At 38.1% G+C, this 3770-nt stretch overlaps 1 protein-coding gene across 1 annotated transcript; it reads left to right on the forward strand.

Moving 5' to 3' along the window:
- Positions 1-620: 620 nt before the first annotated feature.
- Positions 621-3333, forward strand: LOC117633237 (omega-hydroxypalmitate O-feruloyl transferase). Its single transcript, XM_034366957.1, has 2 exons — positions 621-1175; positions 2096-3333. The coding sequence occupies exons 1-2, from the start codon at positions 705-707 to the stop codon at positions 3083-3085; spliced, it is 1461 nt and encodes a 486-aa protein (XP_034222848.1). The 5' UTR covers positions 621-704; the 3' UTR covers positions 3086-3333.
- Positions 3334-3770: the final 437 nt, after the last annotated feature.

Below are 3770 nucleotides of genomic sequence, written 5' to 3' on the forward strand. Positions count from 1 at the left end.
TGATGAGATGTCAAATTGTCAATGTCGGAGATGATACTTTTTGTTGTATATTCACGTGCTTGAGTTGGATGATGGCTCTCTTCTTCATCAACACGCAAAAGATGGACGCATCACCTACAACAGCTACTGCCAATAAATTCTATGCAAATATGTGTACAAATAATTAAAATTTCAAAACGGCGATGCATGAATAACATTATTGATGATGGATGGTGAAAAGCAATATTTATTAATTAGCTGATGAAAGTGGTTACGGAAGTTAATGCCGACAGCTCCCATTTTCATATAAAGTTTAAAAGTTTAGGGTTTTATTTTATACGTTGAGCAAAGGTCTGCCAGTCCATTATTTGATCGTGATTTGTTGGAACCACGACTATTGATTATTGATATCGACTCAGACTACATTATTGTCTAAACAAGAAAATTAATGTTACACAAATGTGGGTGTAGTAATTAGTCTGACTCTGAATACTGTTTGTTTTGCATTTGAAGATGAGATTATGATTTACAAGTCATATACAGTACGTAGCACTCTACCCTAGCTGCAGTCTTTCATTAAAATCGTCATATTATTATTTGTCATCAGCTCTTAAACATCTTTAATTAATTGGTGCGAAATCATATATATAAATATGAGAGTCGGTTTGATGGATAGATATGATCAGAATCCTACAAGGCAAAAGACAATATTAATTAAGTGAAACATGGGAAGTTTCCATGATCAACTCACTCTCCTCCAAGATCTCAAGGTCACTGTCCACCACTCATGCCTGGTTTTCCCATCCCAACAAACACAGAAAAAAACCGTCTTCTTATCAAACATAGACCAAGTTCTCAATTTCGATGTCCAAACCGTCCATTTCTTTGGCGCACACAAAGATTTTCCTGAATCCCAAATTGTAGCTGAGAAAGTCAAGGATGCCCTTGCCAAGATATTGGTGCCCTATGATTTCTTGGCAGGAAGATTGAAGTTGAACCCCAACACAAGTCGCTTAGAGATCGACTGCAATGCAGCCGGGGCAGGCTTCGTGGTGGCCTCTAGTGAGTATGGTTTAGATGAGATTGGAGACTTGGTTTATCCTAATTCAGCTTTTGCACAACTGGTTTGCACCGCTATGGATTCTCGTATACTGAACCCTGCTGCTGGCGATGATCAGCCACTTTTTATTCTGCAGGTATTAATTTTTATTTTGATCACCATCATTTATCGTGCATAATTCAGTGCCATTTGGTTTTCTATACTTGCTGGCTCATTGAGTGATGTTACACCTTTCAATCTACCACAATATTTATATGAGCCATAATATGTCGCTTGTAAAACTTGGTCTTTGATATTCATCAACCTATAGGAGACTGACAAATATGGCATCCCTTCACTTGCACTGTTGCACATGCATTATTATGACTTTCCGTCCATTGTAACATACACGGGCCATTTCAGTATATATAGAATTAAGAGATCTATATATTAAGCCATTTCAGTATATAACTATATATTTTTTTCACCAACACACGGTAGTTTTGGATATAGGCTAGCTCCTTTGCCGTCAGTTTCTATATGCGTGCACACCTCTCTTCCCTCTCTCATGCTTCTCCATTTTGTTTCGCTTCCTCCTCTCACAGAAAAATTACAAAAAATTAAGTCCCAAATGATCCATGGTAAAAGATTCACAGGGTAAAAAATTCTTTTGACCACTCACTCCTCAGCTGAGTTCAAAGGCTATTTACCACCGGACTACTGAATTTGCGGATGTAGATTGGGCTCCTCACCTTATTGCCCTCTCTAACTCTGTAATAATTGAAAGCTGTTAAGATACCTACAACAAAAACTTGTCGCATTTTTATTATTATTTAAGAACCTTCCTATTGAGAGAGGCTATAGTATACTAATTCACACACACTACACATATGCTAGAATTCAAACTCAGAACTTTAAAGAGTAAATACTCCAAACTAGTACACTAGTAAGTCCTTTACAGTTAATATGTTATATATATATATATATATAGGGAAATATTCAGTCACTGGTGCTTTTAATTAGTTAGTTTGTGGTTTGAACTTAGATTGAAGAATTAATTAATTATGAATTGAACAGGTGACAACATTTAAGTGTGGCGGATTTGCGATGGGCATATCAAACAACCACGCAACATTTGATGGTTTAAGCTTCAGACTGTTCTTGGATAATCTGGCTGCCGTGGCTGCGAACAAGCCCTTGGTAGCCATTCCTTACAATGACCGTCATATCTTAGCTGCTCGATCCCCACCCCATGCCCCATTCCTCCACCCTGAGTTACAAGAGCTCAAGAATATGTCCACCCTCGATGACTTAAACCCTACAGTGTTTGAAGCCACCCAAGAAGAGCTTGACTTCAACATCTTCCGGCTCACTGCCACCGACGTTGCTCGCCTCAAAGACAAGGCGAAATCCACCACTGCTAGTAGTAGCTTTAACGTGGTCACGGCCCTCATTTGGCGGTGCAAGGCACTATCATCGTCATCATCATCAGACGATGACGAAGATGTTAATTACAAGAGGGCGGCAAGTAGTAGTAGTAGTAGAGAATCAAGGATTCTTTATGCAGTGGACATAAGGCCGAGGCTGAAGCCTCCGCTGCCAAAAGCCTACACCGGGAATGCAGTGCTGACTGCCTACGCTTCTGCCAAGTGCAGGGAACTGGAGGAAGTGCCCTTCTCCAGAATGGTGGAGATGGTGTCTGAGGGAGCAACAAGGATGACAGATGAGTATGCAAGATCCGTCATCGACTGGGGAGAGCTACACAAGGGCTTTCCTCACGGGGAGGTGCTGGTCTCATCCTGGTGGAGATTGGGCTTTGCTGACGTGGAGTATCCTTGGGGGAAACCCAGGTACAGCTGTCCCGTTGTGTATCACAGGAAGGATATCATTTTGCTCTTTCCTGAACAACGAGATATGCATGAATATTCATCCTCAGCCTCAACTACTAGTACTACTACTATGGCTGGAAGAGCTGGTGCTGCTGGGGTTAATATTTTGGTGGCGCTTCCTCATAAGGAAATGCAAAAGTTCCAAGCCCTCTTCCACAAGTTCTTATTAGATGATTGAATATATATATATATATATATATATATATATATATAAAGAAAACACATAAATGTTGTAAATAACATGCTTGCATGGAACCATATCTATATGTGTGTAACTAGCTGGGTATTGTATATTGATTACGATTTTCCGAAGATGGAGGCTAAAGTTTAAGAGAAGAACGACCGTGTGGTATTGTATTGTACGCTATATAAGCCTTCTTGAAGCAAATACACATATAATAGTAGATTTGGCTTACCTCCTCCAAATTGAATTTTCCAATTCATTACTTTTTGTTACTGTTACTAAAATCCGTTTTTTTATAAGTAAAAATCCATGACTAGGATCCACTTCATCAAGTTACCTTATCAAGTTCAAGATATGATTTATTGTAATTTTTATATTCCCAAAATACCCCTACATATTTGCAATTGTTGTTTTCTCCATTGATTGTGCTGAATATACTTTGAACATATTTGCTGCAATTCAATATCAGTAATATTCAAATGGTGTTTTGTTGGATAGGAAAATGGTTTTTTAAATTGGCTTAAATTTAGGAATTTTTAGGGTAAGTTTTTTCTCTTTTAAAAATAAAATAAAATTTCAGTATCTAAAAAAGTCACGTTTAGGGCCTATTATGAAGAAACATTTAATATACCTATAACGTTTCAAAATAAAATAATGTACCTTTTTTTTAATGAATAAT

Source organism: Prunus dulcis, chromosome 6, assembly GCF_902201215.1.
Source record: "Prunus dulcis chromosome 6, ALMONDv2, whole genome shotgun sequence".
In the NCBI taxonomy this organism is placed as follows: Eukaryota; Viridiplantae; Streptophyta; class Magnoliopsida; order Rosales; family Rosaceae; genus Prunus; species Prunus dulcis.

Coding starts and splice junctions, on each gene's coding strand:
- LOC117633237 (XM_034366957.1), top strand. CDS start 705: ATGGGAAGTTTCCATGATCAACTCACTCTCCTCCAAGATCTCAAGGTC. Junction 1,176..2,095: donor AGCCACTTTTTATTCTGCAG/GTATTAATTTTT, acceptor TGAATTGAACAG/GTGACAACATTTAAGTGTGG.